Source organism: Penicillium alfredii (genome assembly GCF_028826965.1).
Source record: "Penicillium alfredii strain IBT 34128 chromosome Unknown utg000004l_segment0_segment0, whole genome shotgun sequence".
In the NCBI taxonomy this organism is placed as follows: Eukaryota; Fungi; Ascomycota; class Eurotiomycetes; order Eurotiales; family Aspergillaceae; genus Penicillium; species Penicillium alfredii.
This window is the reverse complement of record NW_026622701.1, coordinates 407,922-427,765: the sequence shown is the minus strand read 5'-3', so window position 1 is coordinate 427,765 and position 19,844 is coordinate 407,922. Positions and strand designations below refer to the sequence as shown.

The window sequence follows — 19,844 nt, the reverse complement described above, 5'->3', positions numbered from 1 at the left end:
TGTGGATTGACTCTGTGCCGCCTAGGCTGCTTTGCTCTGTCGGGTCCTCGATTCTATTTCCTCGAGCCACTCGTCCCTCGCTCAAGTGCTCGCACCGCTCAGGACTCGTCTCCGACACTTGAGCAAAGGCTTCTCCAAGTCTGTAGCGAGTTGCAATTGTCGATTCCAGCATGGCTTGGACCAAGAAGATTTTCCAGTTGACCGACCGGCCGCCGTGGCTGTTGCCGCTGCGGTCGTCGCAGTTGTTCATTGTGACGACCATCTCGCTGTCGATGTTCACGGTATTTCCCCTGTTTTAGATCTGGGACTGCGGTGAGAATGTCTTTGTTGCTAACTTCTGATGGCAATCAGGACCTGTTCCTCTATGCCATGGTATGCGCGACTCGACCCGAATCGTTCGATTGCCCTCATATAATGATTTCTAGATTGTCCCCGTCATGCCGCGAGCGCTGATTACGCGGGCTGGTGTGCCATTCGAGGACCGTATGTGATATCCCGGCATGGCTATGGGAGATAACATCGCTGACACCGAACCTCTTTGCTTGCGTTCTTTCCATAGGCGAATATTGGAACAGCGTCCTGCTCGTCTCCGAGGCTGTCTCGGCGCTCGTGGCTAGTCCGATTTTTGGATATGTGCTTGACGTCTCGGGAACCCGCCAGGGTCCGTATTTGTTCGGTCTTCTCCTGTTGTTCGCTTCGATGGTGATCTTGACGGTCGCCCACTCCGTTGTGTGGTACGTGATGGCGCGAGTGTTGCAGGGTGCCGCCACGGCTATGGTATCGGTGGCGGGACTCGCCATTGTGACGGACACGGTCGACAAGAGGAACCTCGGCGAGATGCTTGGGTACATAGGCATGGCCATGACGCTCGGGTTTGTGTCTGGACCGCTTCTCGGCGGGCTGGTGTATCAGGTCGGCGGTTTCTATTGGGTGTTCGGCATGGCGTTTGCGGTTGTTGCTCTGGACTTCTTCTTGCGGCTGGCGGTCGTCGAGAAGAAGGTTGCTGAGCGCTGGTTGCCCCCGCCTGATAGTGAGCGACACTCTCAGGTGAATGAAAACGGCACGGAGCAGCCGGACTATGGGGCCATTACCAATGGCAATGGCCATCACCCGGTGAAGGAAGTGGCACCCACGACTGCGTTCGCCTTGTTCAAGCTCTTGCAGAAGCCGCGGATTCTGATTAGTCTCTGGGCGGTTATTGTTGGAGCTCTGGTGCTGTCGGCTTTCGATGCTGTATGTGATGACACCCTTGTTGTTTGAGGAAATGCTAACTCGACTCTTACTGTTCAGACATTGCCGACTTTCGTCGAAGATACATTTCATTGGAATTCCTTTGGAGCAGGCCTAATCTTCCTCCCAGGAACCGTGGCATGTGTTTTCCAGCCGCTCTTTGGTAAGCCATGCTATAGACGCAGACACGCACAACAGCCATTGCTAACAGCGGATGCCTCGTCTAGGTTATCTCTCTGATCGCCTCGGCGCGCGAGTCGTTGCCTTCACGGGCTTTGCCCTTCTAGCCCCATGCCTAGCATGTCTCCGCTTCGTCGAGTCAAACACCATGACCGACAAGGTCATCCTGTGCATTTTGCTTGCTCTAGCCGGTATGTGCAACGACCTCAGCGAGCCAGCCCAGCTCGTCGAGGTGCAGCGCGTGCTCGACGAGATGGAAGAAGAGAACCCCGGCGGCTTCGGAGAAAAGGGTGCCATTGCACAGGCGTTTAGTCTCGAGAACATGGCCCATTTTGGTGGACTGGCGCTGGGCCCCATGGCTGGGGGCTTTGTCAAGTTCCACTACGGCTGGAAGGTCATGACGCTCTCGCTTGGGGTTCTGTGTGCTGCCACCGCTGTTCCCATGCTCTGGCTCAGCGGGCCGATCGAAAAAGACTGCGGGACTGAGTCGGAAGATGCGGAGAGAGAACCATTGCTGGCGCAGTAGAACTGGGTGGGGTAATTGAAGCTGTACGAGTATCGGAGGTAATACAAAAAAGTGGCGTTCAATACTGAGTTGGGCTATATTATGTTCGCTTCAATATCTTTTAATTCCTGACTGCATACACCTGCCGGGCTGCAAGATCGTAAGCAGCTGCGTAACGCGGAGTATAGAGAGTGGAGATCGCCCCGGGCGATCGTGTCTTTACTGTCGATCTTCCGCGGGAGTTTGTGGCGTCAGCTCTCAGCTGGTGGCCCCTTTAATGGCTCAGTGGGTCCAGCGTCTCGATGTAAAAAAAAAAAAAAAATTTCGTTTCGTTTCGTTTCTTTTTTTTTTTTTTTTTGCTTTTTTTCCGTCTTTTCTTTAGTACAGCGGGAATGCATCAACCACATTCCTGTGCCGCGATCTCGGCTGCAGATGGCATGCTCGCCCCGTCGCTTTAATATGCCACAATCACTCCGAAATGCACCTTGCAGATCGGATCCCTCGCGCTATGAACTTGATCCGCCGTCAGTCGATTGGTGTTGAACTCAAGCTGGTTGTGCTGAGGTTTTGTTAGTTTTATTTCTTTTCTTTTCTTTTCTTTCCCCCCCCCTTCTCCATTCTTACGGGTCTGATCTGCAGGAAGTGGAGCAGCTGTTGCATGGCTGTTGGCTGTTGGTCTTAGAAATTGGGAGAAAGGAACTCAATTAATGTCAATACATGCAATAACCACAGGAGAAAGGAGGAATTAAACACAAATATTCCTAATCAAGACAAGGTAGATTCGTACTGGACTTGTCACATTTAGTTATTGAGTTGCAAGTTACACTGTAATCAACGGAGCAGAGCAGATCGCGCTATTTCCCCGAGGCTGCAGCTCTTGAGCTCTTGAGCTCTTGACCTTGTTTAAAAGGAGGGGCCGTTTCCCTTGGACTTGCGTGGTCAGACTCTTCTTTTTCTTCCCTCCCGTTAAAATGAAGATGAAGTTTTTCAGCAAACTCCGCCAGGGTCTATTGAAGCTCTTCTCGTCTACATCGGCGATACCCTCACACGCGCAGCCCACGGATGACAACTCCAATACCATCCAGAAAGGACAATTCCTGTTTCCTGCCGAGTGGGACCGTCATACTGCCACTATCCTGGGCTTCCCCTCACGCTGTTCCCTGCCTCCAGACCAATATGACGCCGTCTGTCGCGAGCTAGCCGGGCTCGCAGCGGCGATTGCCGAGTTCGAGCCCGTTCGTCTGTACGTCCGGCCCGAGGACAAGAACCTTGCCGAGTCCTTGATCCAATCCAGCGTGGACGCGAAGCATCTCTCCCAAGTCACCCTGATCCCATCGCCGGTCAACCACCCCTGGGTCCGCGATACGGGCCCGGTCTACGTGCGCGATACCACGGGAGCATTCCCCAACCGCCGCTTTGCAGTCAACTTCCGCTTCAACGAATGGGGCGGGAAGAAGCCCGAAGATGACGGAGTCTGTTGGGGCCAACAGTGGCCCCTGATGGATGACAAGACGCTCGAAGAAAACACGGATTGGGCGCGCTGGGTCATTGAGAATGATCGCCTTCCTTCCCCCGTTACCCGGATCGACGCCCCAATCCGCGCCGAGGGTGGGGGGCTCGTGTCAGACGGCGACGGTACGCTGCTGATTACTGAAAGCAGTATTGTCTGCGACGTGCGCAACCCGGGCATGTCGCGCGCGGATATCGAGGCAGAGCTGAAGCGGCTCCTCGGGATCGAGAAAGTGATCTGGTTCCCCGGCCGTCGCAACGTCGACATCACCGACGTGCACATGGATGCCGAAGCCCGGTTCGTGCGGCCGGGAGTCATTGTGTACTCGAAGCCCCATGCCATGGGGCCGGAGCTGTGGAGGGAACTCTCGGTGGAGATCCGTGAGATTCTAGGCCGCGAAACCGATGCCAAGGGCCGGCCCCTGGAGATCCATACCATTGAGGAACCCGATCCTCGCGGGTTGGTCAAGTCGGCTGACGATGAGTTGGCTGCCAGCTATGTGAATTTCTATTTTGTCAACGGCGGCCTTGTTATCCCCAAATTCGGGGATGACGAGAGAGACCAGAACGCCCTGCAGATCTTGCAGGATTTGCTTCCGGGGCGGACCATTCGCCAGGTGTATACCAATTCCATTCCCCTTACCGGTGGGGTGCTGCACTGTGTCACTCAGCAGGTTCCTGCCGTCGAGTGATGGATGCTTAATAGAGTGCATGTGGCGATACAAAATGTATGGTAGATCGTGGCTTTAGCCTGTTTGCAAATGTATTGTATTTGAAGTCTATTGTTGGATTGTATCTTCGTGGCCTAGGGTCTATAGGATCTATAGTATTCGGAACTATAGCTCCGTTCCTTCATATTCAAGCCCAGTAAGGGCAATGCTACTTCCTCCCCGCAAACATCCTCCCTCGCACTGCATTTGTGAGAGGCTGGGAATAGAATTACCCGGGGCTCTTTCGAACTGAACCGAAGCTCGTGAAAAATGCAAAATGGAAAAAATGGAAAAAAAAAAAAAAAAAAAAAAGAATAAATAAAAATAAAATTTTACATTCCTCGGGCCATTTTCTTTTGTGTGGCCACCTGAATCCTGTCGGAGACAATTCTTTAGGTGCAGTGTCCAGCATCGTGCAAGACCTGTCAGCCAGCCACCAACCACCCCGTGCGAACCCAAAGAGAACAGAACCAGGTTTGCCACGCGTCTGTAAGGAACGCGTCTGTAAGGACGAAATACCGCAAGGGGTCTTTGTAAAGAGCACTGTAAGTACCATTAGGCGTAATAGGAAATCATTGGCGCCCGATCATCGCGTACCTTGACAGGCCGGGCGGGCCGTGATTACGGCTCAGGGGGATCCGCCTGGCTCTGTAGTATGTGGGGTATATAGTTGCCTAAGGCCAAAATAGATTTCATCCCTCCCCTATTTGATTTACCTTACCTTCCTTCTTCCCTCTATCTACACCTCTAAGACTACTTTTTTTTTTACCGATTTTTTTATTACCCGATATTAGACCGTCCTACACTCTTAAGTATAAATATTATACCCAGAACCTCCCTTCAACCCTGCGAGAATAATAGAAAAGGATAATTTAAATTAGAAAGCCAATGATTTTGGGTAAAATTCGCCTTTTGGTAGTACTGAGTATCGATTAGATCCTCGATTTTGGTGTAGGTAGCGATATCGCCACTAAACAGAAGTGTACTCTGCTGGAGTATAGTCAAAGCTCGAGAACTAGCAAATCAACAGCGAATACTCGTATTATCGATTAGCTATTGTAAAGAAAAATATAATATTTCAAGAATGTACATGTAGCAGCCCTAGATACCACATATTTCATACTATGACAGATATTATATAAGCCAATTACAGCACATACTACTGAGAGGTCAAGCGGAGCCCCTTGACCTGTTTCCCGGAGCGGGCCCTCTGGCCCCCAGTGGAGCCTGGTGCAGTACGAACTCGATCACCCAAAATGCAAGTTTGGAAGAAAAGAACGGTGGGGTACAGAAATTATTGAGTTTTTCGTTTTTTCTTCTCTCTCTTTTTTTTTTTTTTTTAAAAAAAAAAACAAAAAAAAAACAAAAAAAAAACCAAAAAAAACCCCTTAGGGAAGTCCGTATACTTTTCTCCTAAAGTATATCCTACTAAGTGGTTCCTGCATTTCCTGTGGTCTGTCTTGTTCCCTGCTCACGCCGATCTAGTTTACGCCATGCATCCTGTGGATGGCGAGGCCATAGTAAGTATAGCAAGTACTGAAAGTCCACCAGAAGTGAAGTATATGCAGTACTTTGTTCCGCACAACTATCGCCCGTCAACCCCGGACCATCCGGGTCCTATTGATCCAGATTGTTTAGACTAGTGACATGAGAAAAGGAACCACAATGTGTGACAAGGATTCTTCAGCCGGGTCCTCTCTTCAAACCCCACTGCTGCGTATTATTTCCATACCAAGTGCACCCAATCGGCTGGGGGCTCCACAAGACGCAATAAATCAATAAAAATAAATCAATCTTCGCCAATGCATTTGCTCATACCCGCCATGCTGAGCCTTGCTTGCCCTAGCTGAACCCCCCACTTGTCTCTTTTTCTCTTTCTGGCCCTTCTCCGATCTACCGATTCGGTGCAACAATGCAAGCCAATATTTCCTGTCGGGACGGGGTGGGTCTCGGGACGGAGAGGGTAAAGAAAGTACCATGTATGTACAGTCAAGCTGTCTCGACTCAGATACACTCATGATTAGCTCATGGGTTATGCATTTTCTCTGGTGTGACTAGGCTATGTGATCGCCATTGCAGGTAAGCTTGCTCCTTTGAGTGCTTCATGCTCGTTATTATTATTATTTATTACATGATTATTATTTATTTTTTTATTGTGAGGGAATAATATGTAAAAGAATTGAAAATATTATATCTAGAATTCACAAGAAAGTGAGTCCTTCGACTCTCCGCATCTCTTATATTCTCTTTTATATCATCTCGCCAGCCCAAGCCAATTGCCCCGGAGTAACCATATCTTCTTACCTCTCTACCTTCCATATTCAATTCCATTCTCTCCTCTAAGCACCTTGGGATTCTCCTGGGCCGACCTTCCCGAGTACCCTGTATTATAGGCCTACCTACCATTGCCCGTCTTCTACATTGATCTATCTATTTTGGATTGGTTTTATTTGTGGCGTCGACTCTGCCCTCTTAATGCATTTCCACATCGAACCCCCCCAGATCTCCCCATTCCTGCTGAGCCGCTTCGTGTCGGCAATCATGGGTTTGCTACCTGCTTCGCGCGAGCTTGTCTTTCCCGGGACAACCAGCAAAGCTCCTCTTCTCCTCCGCGGCGTCCCTGAATACCACAAACCCTCGCCCGAAGAGCTGGTCGATCTGGCCATTGAGAGCCACATTGCCCGCGTAAATAAACACTCGCTCGCCGGCGGCGACGAGTCGTTCTTTGTCGCGGATCTGGGCCAGGTTACGAGGCAGCATCGGCGCTGGACGCAGAGTCTGCCGGGGGTGCGGCCGTACTATGGTGAGTTTCAATCGTCATATACAGAACAGACACTACATATCCGTGGGATATCCATGGATGTCAAGTACATGGCATAAAAGCTAAGGATTGAGAACAGCGGTTAAATGCAACTCAGACCCAACCCTCCTCAAACTCCTCGCCGACCTCGGCACGGGCTTCGACTGCGCTTCGATAGAGGAGATACGCGCCGTCCTCAACCAAGGCGTCGACCCGGCCCGCATTCTCTTCGCCAATCCCTGCAAGTCCCCCGCGGCGCTGGTGTACGCACGCCAGGCCGGCGTCATCCGCACGACCTTCGACAATCTCGACGAGCTCGACAATATCAAGGCGCATATGCCCGAGGCGCAGCTGCTCCTGCGTATATATGCCAACGACGATGGCGCGTTGATCTGTCTCGGCGAGAAATTCGGCGCGCACTTGGATACCGTGCAGCCGCTTCTATCGCGGGCGTGGGAGTTGGAGTTGGATGTGATTGGGGTGAGCTTTCATGTTGGTGAGTGCAGCACCATAACCACAACTACAACCATAACCATAGGAGTCAATTACACACATTGGAGGCATACATATGATACAGATCCAGGTATAAACATAGACTAACAATATTGGGGGAAAAAAACAGGAACAGGAGCAACAAACCCCACCAGCTTCGCCAAAGCAATCAACCACGCCCGTCTCGTCTTCACCCAAGCCCAACGCCTCGGTTTCACCCCCACAATCCTCGATATCGGCGGCGGCTTCGTCGACAGCCACTTCGAGCCAACCGCCAGCTTGCTCCGCGAAACCATCCGCGCCGAGTTCCCCGCAGGCGTCACGGTCATCGCGGAGCCGGGCCGGTTCTACGCGCGTAGCGCGTACACGCTGGCGTGCCGGGTGATTTCGCGGCGGCGGCAGTTGGGGAGTGCGGCGGCGGCGGGTGTGCCGGATATGCTGTATCAGAATGATGGGGTTTATGGGAATTTCATGAATGTTATTATGGAGAAGGAGGTTATGGGTCCTTCTGTTGTGGAGGGGACGAGGGGGAAGGATATCTCTGGAGGGAAGTGTGAAAAGGACTCTGAAGATCTTTCTTCTAGAGGTATTAGTGGTGCTGGTGAGCAGCGGTACTCGATTTGGGGTCCTACGTGCGATAGTATTGATTGTGTCGTGCGCGAGACGACGCTGGAGAGGGAGGTTGCTGTGGGGGATTGGTTGAAGTATAGGAATATGGGTGGTGAGTTCCTCATTTCCCTTTCTTTTATTGTCTATACCGTTCCTAACCCCAACAGCATATACAAGTACCACCGCCACCCAGTTCAACGGCTTCAGCAGCTCCCACGACATCCTCTACGTGAACAGCGAGAGTCTCCCCGAGTACTAGCGGATCCCCCCATCTTTCACCTCTCTCCCCCTTGCATTTTCATTCGGGATTCGCGTATAGAGCATGCTGTGCGTTTGACATCCTGGCATATCTGCAATTTCAATTTCGCTCATACTGGCATGGAACCTGGGACGTTTTTTGTTCTGTTTTTTTATTCTGTTTTTTTATTCTGGTTTTAATTCTGTTTTGTGTTGCACATCATCTTGATTTGGGTGATAAAAGTTACGCATTTAGGGTTGGCATTAATTTATTATATCCTCGTTTTTTCTCATTTCTTACCTTATTGGTGCTATGCTATACACCTAGAGCAGACATCCATGCTCTAAATACTATAAAAGAAAAGCCATAAATAGCCGGATGCATTCAGCACAGCTAGAATCTCATCTATCCAGAATCCATCTACATTACAACCGAGGATCAATTCCATTCCATTCAATCAGAGTCCAAAACATGGAATTAACACCGTAAGTTCGTCTCAAATTTTGCAACCCAATCATACCAATCAAATCAGAATGAGTGAAGACAACAACGGGTGGATATCAAGCATGAATATAACATCAAACATAGCCAAAAAGAGACAGGGGGGATAAAGAGAGAAAGAAAGGGACGTAAAAACGAAGAAGTGGGAAGAAGTAAATAATGAGAATATCATGCCTTCTCAAGCCCCGTCATTTGTACATCTTGAGATGTTTCCGGGACAAAAGGCTGCTTAATATCCATGCCATAAGACTGAGTGTCCGTAGGCGAGACGTCCGGAGAATCAGCCCGCTTCTCCGGCACATCAGAAGCGATACGTTCAGGACGCTTCCGGCCAAGTCGCTCGCACCAGTGCTCAGCGCTGACCAAAGTGTCGTTAACAACGCCACTGACCTGCGCCATCATGTCCAGGCCCTCTTGGGCAAGGACCAAAATGCGGTGTGCATTGACGGTGGCATCGGAAGAGGCCGCTGCCGACTCGGGTGGCGGCTGCGAGGTGGATGCGACCTGGAACCGGTGCGGCAGAGACGTCAGGTGTCGACGCACCAAGAGGCGCGCGTTCTCGGGTAGCGCGCCTCCTGCATACTTGGACACGACGTCCACCACCTGTTTCAGCGTCGACACCACGTCCGCCTTGACGGCCTGAATGCGCTGCGTTAGCAGAGACGCACTCTCCTGGCCCGTGGAAGACGGGTTTCCGTTCTCGACATCGTGCGCCAGCTGCTGCCCCTGTCGCGCTTTATGGTTTTCCCATTCGGTCACGGCGTTCTGGAGAGCGACAATGGATTTCCCGAGCCGCCCGTTCGCCCATCGCAGCCAGGTCAGACAGTACTGCAGACTGCGAAGCGATTCCTCGCTCATGGCAACACCCAACCCCGAGGTCGAGATCACGAGCCGACTCTGCCATGTCGACGGGTTCTGACGGCCGGGCTTCTCTTCATAGCGGGGGGACCGCATATCATCGTATGGAGGAAGTGTCTCGGCCATGGACAGATCAGACGGGCTCCGGACATGCGAGTGCAGCGGGTGGTCGGGTTCGTGCTCAATATCCATAGCAGGCGGGGAGACTTCGCCGGCAACCTTGCGCCGTTTCTTAGTGCGGTTAGAGTCTGTAGTGGAATCCCGTCGCTGCAGCGCCCAGCGGAGACCGCTCTCAACACCGGTCTTGCGGCCGACGGTGCCGACAGTGCTGGCGACGGGTGAGCCGATGTTTCGCTCGAGAAACTCAGCACTGGACTTGAAGCGCGGAGAATAGGACTTAGAGGTGGTGTAAGCGGAGACGGAGCCGTTGATTGCGGAGGATATCAGCGGGTGTGAGGAAGTAAGCAGAGACAAGAATGGTTCTTGGTGGGAGGGGCCCGGCGAAGTTGGAAGGGCCTGCCGCGATGCCCGAGGCGATTGTCCGTGGTCTGCAATGTGCGGTCAGTTGTCTGTGGTTGCAAATTGCCAAGCTGGAGGAGCCGCCGGTTTGGGGGGGTCAAAAAAAGGGAGAGAAAAACTTGGGGCGAGAAGAATCTCGGCCCAATCTATCCACATACCGGAACGTAGTCCTTCGAGGGCTTGCGCAGCCTCGAGGTCGTCCATAGAAAGTACACTGGTAGCTCGACGGGGACGGTCTTCGGTATGGCTATCGACGTCCATCACGGAGGCAGGAGCATGGTGGAGGGATGGAGGCGTCGGCGTCGCAGGAGCATTGGTATAACAGAGGGAGGGGCGCTTGTCCGCAGCGGATTCGGATTCGGGGGCGAAGGCAGGGTCCGAGCTATCGATTGTTTGGGCAGTTGTTTCTGAGTCAGGAGGATCCATGGCGGGTCTCTCTCAACCCTCTTCGCCATTCAAAATTGTTGAGCCGAGAAGCAAAGAGAGAAAGATGGTTTCACGTGAACAAGGCTGTCATGAAGTCACTAACCCAAATCGGGACTCTTCTTAGTAAGGCTATCACATGGCATCCTGTGGATTATAGTGTGGGGCGCCCGGGGTACATCGCCCGCCATACTTGGTCTGCTGGTGAGAGAGGTGCCTCACATGCATGGCCCCAAGTGTTCCATCTGACTCGATATGCCGATGGAAGTCCCGATTATATGATTATGAGGGCTGCTATTTTAATGATTATGTGTATCTTATGCATAATGGGGAGCATCCAGCATGGAGATAGATTTCTTATTAGCATATTGGATACTCCATTAGGACGTCGGTGGAACTTGGAGCATTCTCATAATTTGTAAAAGTATTTATACGACACGTCCAATGCAAGCAATGCATGTGGGACAGTTTTTATGACGGGGTTCCCCACGGGTGAAGCGTGAATTGGGGTTGGGGGGCCCAAGTATGAGATGAGAAGACGAAAAGTATGAGATATACTACCTAGTATTGCCTTGTCTATGATTCAACCATTATCTCGCCACAATATTAACTATGATGCCACCTATAGTCAAGACCTGAACCGGCTATTACTCCTGTTCTACTCTTATTCTACGAATTACCGATGAATATTCGGCAAACACCAAGCTCGGACATGTGAAGTTTAAGCATTTAGCCAAAACGGGCGCATGTGATGATCCTGAACAATGCTAGATATATCGCGCAAATGGTATCGAACTATGCCGGCTTCATATGCAATCAACCAAAAAAAGACCGCAAATCAGTCGGTGAATCGATCTGTACATCACAGTACCACAAGAAAGTATGTACTATCGGACAGACAGCCCGTCATCGAAATCATAGTACTCGGCCGGCCCCGAACCACCGAGCACCAAAGCCTTAATGGCTTTCTCGCCCTCGTACTGGTCGGCATCAGCATCCGACTCATCATACGGCAACTGGCGCGAGCCTGCAGCCGGGGCAGGGAGGGCACTAGCGTCGGCGGCGGCTTGGCGCGCCAGCGGGGAGAAGGAGTCGGACTCGTTGGCTTGCGAGCAGGACCGTGTCCACTGTTTGTAGAGGGACTCGACGGATTGTTTGATTGTGGTGAGGGTCGCGCGCAGGTCGCCGCCGTGTAGCTGGCCGAGGTCGGCGGCGTGGTTGGCCTCGTTCCATGGCCGCGCCAGGCCCTCATCGATGTGTAGGAAGTATTCTTTCTCGGGATAGGATTCGTCGAGCTGGGAGAGCATGGTGTGTCGCTCGGCCTTGGCGACCGTGAACTTGAGGTAGTCGACGATGTTTACGGGCTTCGGCTGCCGTTCTGCGTTCCGGTATGCCGGCAGCACGCGCTGGCGCGGACTGATCCTTTTGCGGTATTATTGCCAGGCTTGCTCTGATAAATGGACTCCGCCCTTGCGGCCATCGACCAGGTGGCTGAGCAGACAGCCTAGGTCCTTGGCTCGAGAAGAGTCGATCGACTCGTCGTACGAGATCTTCTCGTGCTCGACCGTGCAGCGGCCTAGATTCGACAGCGTAAGGTTAAACGCAAAGGTAGTCTGCAAGAAGCCCTCAGACGAATGGATCTTGCCCATGGGCACGGAATGCTTCGTGAGCCCAAAGTGCTCAGCCGAGTACTCCGAGGGAAGACTCGAGGTTCGAAAGTTCTGTACTATCTTCGGATCCCAGCAGATCCACGGAGTGTCGCCGTCATAGTCTCCACCAGAGAGTATATGAGCCAGCGGAATGTCGCTCGTCGTAGAAAAAAACAATCACATCCTTGAAAAATGGCGCAGCTCGGGCCTCCACACCGCGCGCCGGCAATGGATATCTGAGGGGACATGGGCCGGCAGCCGGCCAACCAAGACATCTACATTGTCCAAGAGATTATCCTCGAGCTGGCCCTGCGGATCGCGCCAGTTCTGCGAGAAACCAAAATGCACCTCGTGCGGTGCGAGGATACCATACGGGTCCGCAATGCAGTATGCATACGTCGACAACGGCACCTGGATATGAAGCTCCTCGACATGGCGGTCCAACAGGCTGGTGAAGTACTTGCGCAGACGCACTCGCAGCGGGTAGAAGCTCTGCGCCCCGAACCCTGCCTCGACCAAGCGGGCGATACACTCGGCCTCGTTGGCCATCCACTGTTCCAGGCGACGGGCCTTTCCAGCGCCATCTTCCCCTATGAGCCGGAGTTTCTGAATCAGAGCACGACAGAGCACACTGCTATTTGATTCTAGCACTTCCGCAAAATCAGTATACAATGTATTCCTTGATATGCTGCGCCGTACTCCAAAATGGCCAGGAGCTGGATGTTCAGGTCGACCGGATGTAACGGCTTGGCCCAGTTCACCACCTCGAACGTGAGTTGCTCTTCATCAAACCCGTCTTTCCACTCCTGCGGATGAGGTTTGATCTTCGACTGCGAACCCGAAATTTGTCTCCAGACTTCATAAACTCTATTCGCACAACCGGCCCCAGATTGATGGCGATTCACCATCCAAAGACCCTTGGCGCCTGCAATGCGACCCTGGAAGCAACTGGGGGTGGCAGAGGTGATACCCAGCTCATCGCAAATCTCATTTGCAATTGCCCTGGACATGACTGCACAGCCGTCATTCATCACGGGGCGCGTAGAGTCATCTTGAAGACGAACGACTTGAGTAGGCTTCAATCTAGAAGTCACAAATCTTTTGGAGAGACCAATGGACAGGCGCTGAAAGAGCTTGCAGTTACTCCGATTGGCATTAGCAGCATTGGGCATGTGCCAATCCAGCAAGGCCTCCAGACTCATCGGAGTATGTCCGTCACTCAATTGTCCTGGAGCAGCTACCATCGGTGGGCACAAGCTATGGTGGGAAAAGTCTGCGCCATCGACGGCGAAGAGCTCGACGCGGAAGCGAGACTCGGCCTTGGGTTTACGCTTGGACTTTACTTCCTCCACATAGAACGGGCGTCACGTTCGACCCAGACACCGGTGCTCGTGGTGCAAGAGCCACGTCGCGATACTCTCGCGCAGAGCTGACGGGTGGGAGGTATACCGGGAATTTTGCAAGTGGCGCGGCGGCCGAGATGGCGCGGGGATAGTCAGGGTGAGGAATCGATCCGAGCCGAACCGACGATGAAAACGACTTAGCATAAAAATCCCCGGCTCGGATTCATCGCACCACTCCAGGTCTCCGGTCAGTACCACCACCTCCGAGGGCTTGCCAGTCGTGAAAGCATTCATCGCAGCATCCCAAGCCTTGCGCGAGGACCGTTCGGGAAGAAGACGACCACCGCGCTGAGTATGACGCTCGATCCAAGACCAGTAGTCGTCCTGAGTCTTGAAAGAGACATTATCGCCAACAAGCATGCGGTTGAGGGGGATGTTCCAAGCGCAATCAATGCGTTCCAGCTCATACCGATAGCGCAGGGGAGTTTTCCCCGAGAAGGGCTGCTCGATGGTAAAGGGGCCATAGCGCAGCAGCTCATCCCCAATCTCCTGTTCAATGGCCGCTTGCGCGTCCCCATCGGAGTAGGCATTCGCCATAGATTGGGCGGCATCCATGCTCCTGCTCATTTCCTCGCCCATCATGTACCCGACGACGGAGTCGGCATAGGTAGATTGCGTGTCAATGGCCTCGGTAATGTCTGTATCGAATGAGTTGCCCAGGTGCATATTATGAGTCGTAAACACAGACGGAGCCGTGGTACTGGTGAAGGTGGTATTCGACACATCCATAGCTGATGGCACAGCCCCATAATTTCTTGCTTTATTGGGTGCAAGCGGCACATGGTCTTGCGCCATGAGTCCCTGCACAAACGGCGACGAGGGCGTCTTCCTGGCCGAGAAGATTTCCTTCTGCGGAGCAACACCCCCACAAGTCGGGGTCCGGGACAGCACCAAACGCAAGATCCAGTCGGCCCAAGTCAAGAGCAGGCGAGCATGCAGCGCCAGGAACCTTCTTAGTCGGCGAATTAGGCGCAGTATGAAACTTGTCCTCGTCGTCCTCTTCCGACGACAGCCGCTGTTTCTTAGAAGACAAGAGATGCGGCGCGTCTTTCAGGGGGTGTTCAGGGATGCGCTTCGCCGCGACCGAGGTATCACCAAACAAATAGATCCAACTTGAATAGGTACTGCATGTGCTCGTCTCTTCGATAGTCAGTCAGGACGGGGGGCTCTTTGCTGCGCTGTCGCACGCCCCTCCGTCGCAGAATCTTGCTGTCCTTCTTTTCCATGACGCGCTGGTTGCTGGCCCGCCGCTGTCCATTCCTCGAAGCTATTCAGCAGATTGTCCAGGTTCGCTCTGCGATCAAAGTACAGCCGGCGCAGTCGCTTGTACAGACACCAGCGCAGCGAGGTCTTGTTGCGGATTGCTGACGGCGGCTAATCGTGTGGAAATGGGATGTTCAGGCTGAATTGACTGTTCAGCGCTTCGACTAGGCCGCGGAGGTTGTCCCGGCGATGTTGTGGGGTGGTCGGGATCATATTGGCAGTCGCAGCGAGGGATCGTTCAAAAAGAGAGATTGAAGAGGTGGGGGTGGGATGCTTCCCATTCCAGGGCGGATGCACTCAATACCCCTCTCAGCACTTTACCAGGCACTGTTCGACTCACTGTGTGGCTCCATGTCAGTCATGTCGCCCATTGACGGGATTGCGGGCGATGTAAACAAACCGCAGATAAGATGCACCCGGTTGCGCAAATCCCACTTTCGAGTGGCATTCAATGGAGAAGACAGTCGCAAAGGAGAACTAAATTGCCGGAGGAAAAAAAGAAGCACCAACAAACCTCCCCCCTCAAAATCCCCGGGCAGGGCGAGTGTTCGCAAGAAGCAGTTTCGCCTTCACTTCGAGTCGCCAGGATCAGCCCCACTCCATTCATGCTACGGCAACGCAGGCAAACAAAGAACAGTCGAAAACTGGCAGGGATATAAACGAGACCAAGTCATGCCGTGCATAGTGGTGAATGTCTGGCTTTGAGACTGATACAATAAAAAAAAACAATTTTGAGTTACCGTGGGGTTTCGCGCCGTTCCATATACCATCCAAGGGATCACCGAGTACATTGACAGCGAACTTCGCCCATACTAATTATTTTCAGTTACTAGTGAGAATTCTGTTTCTCTAGACCCAGACTCCTGCTTATCCGTCCAGAGATCGGCATCCTTGGGGTGGACATGTCGACATTTGACCGTCATCTTATGCCCGACAATCAAGATTACATACAGAGGAATGCCGATATAGGAGGCGATGAAAAATTTGTAGTTGAAGTGGCGAGCGCCAGACTGAAAGGAAAAGGCGTCAAATGCCATGGTCAGTGAAATGAAGAGGCAAAGAACAAGGCCAAACCATGTCCCGGGCAGGCCAAAGCGAGCCTTGAACGCCAGAGCTTTGTCGGGAATGCCTTGAGCTTTGCGGGCACGCACAAAAGATATATGGGTGATGAGAATAGACATCCAAGTCAAGAGTCCGAGCATAGTAACGGTGTCCACGAAATATCCAAAAACCAGGGTGGAGTCGTGGGAGACGTTGAGATACGCAAGGGTTGCCAGCGAAGAGCACACGCCCAAAGCATAGACAGGAACGCCTTTCTGGTTGGTGCGCGACAGAAAGGCCGGTGCTCGGTGCTTCAGCGAGAGATCGCACATGGCCTTGGTAGCCAGGTAGAGATCGTAATTGGCGATGGACAATACGAACAGCAGGATGCAGCCATTCAGTATATCAGGCAGAACCGAGATCCCAGCCAAACACAATGCTGCCACGAACGGCGAGGCGGCAGCACCGCGAGAAGCCCTGCTGTAGAACGTGAGGGAGACCGAGCTGTGCGGGACGATCATGCCGATTAAGGTGATCCCCAGAATGTGAAAGACCAGAATGCGATAAAAGATGTTCCTGATAGCGCGCGACGTCGCCTTTCGCACGCTCGGGGACTGGGCCAGGATCCCGAACCGTTCACTGCCCATATACGCGAAGGTGGCCGATGACATTGTCCTCCAAACCATGTAGAAATTGACCATGACTCGACTATTATCGTAGTTGCCAAATGCCCCCGAATGTTTCCAGTATCGAAACCCTCTGCGTTCCCGGTCTGGTCCACCTCCCATGGCGATCACCAGGGACACAATCATGAGCGCCAGCATTACGACGACTTTGAACGATGACACATATAGTTCGATGCGGCTGGGAAGCCAATGGGCGAGAAAGTTGAGGGTGGTGATGATCAATAAAAAGGTGGTAATACAGATGCTTGGGTTGATTCGCTCTGCGTCCAACCAGTACGAAATCACCAGGGCTGCGGCTGTCAACTGGTTGGGTGTCAGGACGGCATATTTGAGCCAGAATCTGGAGATATTTAGTGAGCGGCAATATTCTACACCTGCAGAATAGTAGGAGTACTCGGATGACTCCTGAAACTTACATCCAGCCCAAGCTAAAGCCCAGCGCAGGATCACAGAAGCGGACAGCCTGGTCTGCGACAGTGTATGGTCTCGGCAACCATGCAGCGACCTCGCCCAGAGCAGAGAGGACCAGGTAAACCGCCAGACCTACGACGGTGTAGGAGATGATGATGGCGACAGGCTAGAGCAAATCAATAACCCTCGCCCGCAAATCGTGGGGGATACACTCAACTCACACCACTCCTGCGTCACTCAGGTTAATGAGATACCCCACTGCTATCTGGGGATGATGCCTTGGGATCTTGGGAGATGGAGGTGGGCTTACATGGATAGTGCCCTTCCCGTCCCGATCATCAAGCCTGTTCCGATGGCTGATCCGATGGCTAGTTGTGCAACAGTTAGCAACTTGAATGACTTGGACCAGTGAAAAGACATACTGATGATGCTGATCTGTCGGGGGGTCAGAGAATCGTAGATATCGACAAAACCCGTGGCATGATCGGTCGGGCGAGATGTCGAGGTATTCGTCGGAGTGGACGGCGCGGTGCTGCCATTCTGCACGGAACCAGGACTGGAGGCGGTTGATCGTCGGCGACAATGTTCAGACATATCCCATTCGACGGTAGTTTTGTGGATAGTGAGTTGCCCCTATCGAGGTTTAGCAGATGGGAGACAGGCAGAAGCACAAAGGTAAAGAGGCGAAAAAAAAAACACCCCTGTTGAAGGTATTGGGGTCTCTACAGGGTAGTCACCAGGGCAATGGCAGGCAAGGCACACGGCAATCCCAAATGGAACAGAATGGAAGGAACAATGAAACAGCTCATAGGGATATATTTCTATATGCAAACATTCCCGTCCTGGGAGAATTGAATCTCGAGAGGTGCACAATGGAGCAACGGAGCAGAAAGGGAATAAAAGCCCCCAGGTCGTATGCAACTCTATGATTGCCACCGAGCCCATCGAGGAGGCACCAAGTGGCCAGCGTCTATATTCCCCCGCATCGAAATCGCAAGCGTCACAAACGCCTCCAAAGAAAACACAAAGCTGGTCAAGGCACACCCAAGCAGAACGCAGCCCCACGTCCCCCAGTCCATGGGAGAGGGGAAGAGATATCATCAAAAGAAGAAACCAAATCCGAAGTGGTTCAAGAGAGACCCCCCCCTCCTTGGGGGTTTATGTTAAGTGAGAAAAAGGATAACGTGAATGGGTCATGAATCTCATCTCGACATGAGAGAGTCGCTCGACTCGGTCCGCGGGAATATGCGCGTGTACAGCGAATCGCTGGACTCAGTCCGCGGGAAGTGTCGTTGGTGCTTGCGCGAAATCACGCGGTCCTGGTACACACCCTTGGCCGTGCCGCGAATGACCGACTCCAGATACTCGCGGAAGTCGGTGGGTTGGAAGTCGGGATAAAGGTCATGCGTGGTGTGGTAGCCCAGGTACTTGGCATACTCCGGGTTATTGTCGCCTCGGATTCCCCACGAGAGTTGATATTCGGCCAGATACCGCGGGATGAACTTAATCGGGTCGAACGGATATGTCTCACTGGCCTGTCGGGCCGCCACTACTCGGCTGCAAATCGTCTCTTCGGGGACCTGTGCTCCGAGAAAAACAAAAGCAAAAATTCGTTAGTCTTGCGGCAAGCGAGTCAGAATGGCTGGTGTACCTACGTAGTTTCGGAAGATCTTTTCCTCGCTCAGCTCCTCCATGAGATCGTAGATCTTGTTCTGGGTTGACACCAGGTTGTAGGCCAACACCTTCTTGTTCAGGGTCCGGGGGTCGGAGATGATTCGGGCCATGTAGCGACCGATATCCCGCAGGTCAGTCAGGGCCGTGGGCATGTTTCCATCGCCGATGATCTCGTCGTTTCCAGATGTCATGGCGTAGTCCACTCGACCAGAGGGAAGACGCGGGTATGACAGCTGGAACCACCAGCCGACATCGACGAGAGTGTAGGGAAGCCACAGCTGGCGAATTTGGTTGTAGACGACCTCTTTCTGTGCACAGCCAACATGGGTCAGTTCCGAGACGCGCACACACAAAAAAGCAACCCCCATATTACTTGAATTGTCTTCTTACCTCGTCGCGCAGCCACATGATGCCGCCCGGGGGCGTCACGGTGATGAAACCACATGGAACAAATCGCTTGACCCCGGTCTTTTTGGCAGCTTTGGCCAGCGGGATCTGGTCTTGCTGCTCGGCGGGGCCAACACAACTAATGACCACGTCAATCTCCGACAGGGCTTCGATCAGATGCTCCTCAGGAGCCTTCAGGTCGCATTTCCGGATCTGGATGCCACGTTCCTGCAATCGTGTGATGGCGGGTTTCTGGGCCGAGCTGGGACGGACAAGAGCAACCACCTCCTATTCAGAGAAGTCGAGATGATTAGCGATCAAAGAAAAAAAAAAATTCCAATGAAAGAGAATCAAATTAACATCGAGATGGAGGGGCATACAAATCGGCCATCGTCCAAGAGGCCATTCGCGATGGAACCTCCGGTTTCACCCGCTGCGCCGACCAGCAAAACGTGAGTCTTCGACATGGCGGGCAAGAGTTAACGGAGAGATAATGTTGGGTAGAGAGCGATGATCCAAGGGGTTGAAGAACGTGGGGGGAGAGGGGAGTAGATTGAAGAGGAAAGCAAGAGAGAAGAAGAAAACCGGGATTGAGGGGCGGAGAGGGAAATCAGGGCCCGACGACGTTATAAATTCCCACACCCATACCCACTTTCTCATCCGGAGTGGATGGTGGGTCGAAGGTTGTCCCCCCTCGTGTGAGGGGATCTTGGGGGGATTTTTTTGATTCGTGTCAAGACGCCAATCTAGAAGACT

The 19,844-nt window shown here is 52.7% G+C and overlaps 7 protein-coding genes across 7 annotated transcripts; 3 read left to right on the top strand and 4 right to left on the bottom strand.

The window, feature by feature from the left end:
- Positions 1-170: 170 nt before the first annotated feature.
- NUU61_001798 (MFS transporter) lies at positions 171-1,936 on the top strand (the record flags this gene model as incomplete). Its single annotated transcript, XM_056652380.1, has 6 exons — positions 171-281; positions 352-372; positions 426-483; positions 560-1,233; positions 1,291-1,393; positions 1,458-1,936. 6 exons carry the CDS (start codon positions 171-173, stop codon positions 1,934-1,936), a joined length of 1,446 nt encoding a protein of 481 aa, XP_056513447.1.
- A 950-nt stretch (positions 1,937-2,886) lies between these two features.
- Positions 2,887-4,116, top strand: NUU61_001797 (agmatine deiminase family protein; the record flags this gene model as incomplete). The annotated part of the gene is made up of 1 exon (XM_056652379.1): positions 2,887-4,116. One exon carries the CDS (start codon positions 2,887-2,889, stop codon positions 4,114-4,116), a length of 1,230 nt encoding a protein of 409 aa, XP_056513446.1.
- Positions 4,117-6,675: 2,559 nt separating this feature from the next.
- On the top strand, positions 6,676-8,294 carry NUU61_001796 (type III PLP-dependent enzyme; the record flags this gene model as incomplete). Its single annotated transcript, XM_056652378.1, has 4 exons — positions 6,676-6,937; positions 7,053-7,430; positions 7,557-8,147; positions 8,203-8,294. The coding sequence occupies 4 exons, from the start codon at positions 6,676-6,678 to the stop codon at positions 8,292-8,294; spliced, it is 1,323 nt and encodes a 440-aa protein (XP_056513445.1).
- Positions 8,295-8,942: 648 nt separating this feature from the next.
- NUU61_001795 (putative clock controled protein (Ccg-8)) lies at positions 8,943-10,577 on the bottom strand (the record flags this gene model as incomplete). Its single annotated transcript, XM_056652377.1, has 2 exons — positions 8,943-10,180; positions 10,310-10,577. 2 exons carry the CDS (start codon positions 10,575-10,577, stop codon positions 8,943-8,945), a joined length of 1,506 nt encoding a protein of 501 aa, XP_056513444.1.
- An 884-nt stretch (positions 10,578-11,461) lies between these two features.
- On the bottom strand, positions 11,462-15,102 carry NUU61_001794 (RNA dependent RNA polymerase; the record flags this gene model as incomplete). The annotated part of the gene is made up of 7 exons (XM_056652376.1): positions 11,462-11,980; positions 12,038-12,380; positions 12,438-12,813; positions 12,894-13,565; positions 13,605-14,578; positions 14,740-14,893; positions 15,039-15,102. 7 exons carry the CDS (start codon positions 15,100-15,102, stop codon positions 11,462-11,464), a joined length of 3,102 nt encoding a protein of 1,033 aa, XP_056513443.1.
- A 599-nt stretch (positions 15,103-15,701) lies between these two features.
- On the bottom strand, positions 15,702-17,621 carry NUU61_001793 (Amino acid/polyamine transporter I; the record flags this gene model as incomplete). Its single annotated transcript, XM_056652375.1, has 5 exons — positions 15,702-16,956; positions 17,033-17,193; positions 17,249-17,255; positions 17,338-17,395; positions 17,450-17,621. The coding sequence occupies 5 exons, from the start codon at positions 17,619-17,621 to the stop codon at positions 15,702-15,704; spliced, it is 1,653 nt and encodes a 550-aa protein (XP_056513442.1).
- A 608-nt stretch (positions 17,622-18,229) lies between these two features.
- NUU61_001792 (aromatic alcohol reductase) lies at positions 18,230-19,555 on the bottom strand (the record flags this gene model as incomplete). The annotated part of the gene is made up of 4 exons (XM_056652374.1): positions 18,230-18,607; positions 18,683-19,009; positions 19,092-19,376; positions 19,469-19,555. 4 exons carry the CDS (start codon positions 19,553-19,555, stop codon positions 18,230-18,232), a joined length of 1,077 nt encoding a protein of 358 aa, XP_056513441.1.
- Positions 19,556-19,844: the final 289 nt, after the last annotated feature.